Genomic DNA, 507 nt, shown 5'->3' on the forward strand with positions numbered 1-507 from the left:
TAGCCTGCAAACCCTAAACCCTAAACCCTAAACCCTAAACCCTAGATACCAGACGTCGGCCTGTATGTTGATGGAGAGGGTGCAGGAGTTAGTTCAAGAGTGGCAGAAGTCTCTTCTAGGGTTTAGGGTTTGGGGTTTAGGGTTTAGAGCAGCAGTCTGCATCAGGGTTTAGCAACTAGGGTTTAGGGTTTAGGGTTTAGGGTTTAGGGTTTACCGAGTGTAGCCAAATGTATGCAGCTTAGAACCCACGCGTTGAGCTATACGCAAAGCGCAGCCCTCAGTGACGCCGCCCACAGTCAAGCTGAACACAAACCCTAAACCCTAAACCCTAAACCCTAAACCCTAGCAACGAGCCACGCCAGGAATGTCTTCTCTATCACAGTGTATCCAGCAACAAGCTACGGAGACAGCAGCAGCAGCAGCAACAACAGCAGCAGCAGCAGCAGCAACAGCAGCAACAGGTCAGCAGCAGCAAAAGCAGCAGCATCAAGAGGAGCAGCAGCAGCA

At 51.3% G+C, this 507-nt stretch overlaps 1 protein-coding gene across 1 annotated transcript in view; it reads right to left on the reverse strand.

Moving 5' to 3' along the window:
• The window catches only part of EMH_0072490 (F-box/LRR-repeat protein 20, related, related), a gene marked incomplete at both ends in the record, with an annotated part of 4,760 nt that overhangs the window by 1,727 nt on the left and 2,526 nt on the right, over nucleotides 1–507 (reverse strand). The window contains one exon of the mRNA XM_013499223.1: nucleotides 215–301. Within this exon, the coding sequence (XP_013354677.1) occupies nucleotides 215–301 (87 nt within the window). The remainder of the gene's footprint in view (nucleotides 1–214; nucleotides 302–507) is intronic.

The sequence above is a fragment of the Eimeria mitis genome, genomic scaffold (assembly GCF_000499745.2).
Source record: "Eimeria mitis Houghton genomic scaffold, Emh_scaff4103, whole genome shotgun sequence".
Classification (NCBI taxonomy): domain Eukaryota; phylum Apicomplexa; class Conoidasida; order Eucoccidiorida; family Eimeriidae; genus Eimeria; species Eimeria mitis.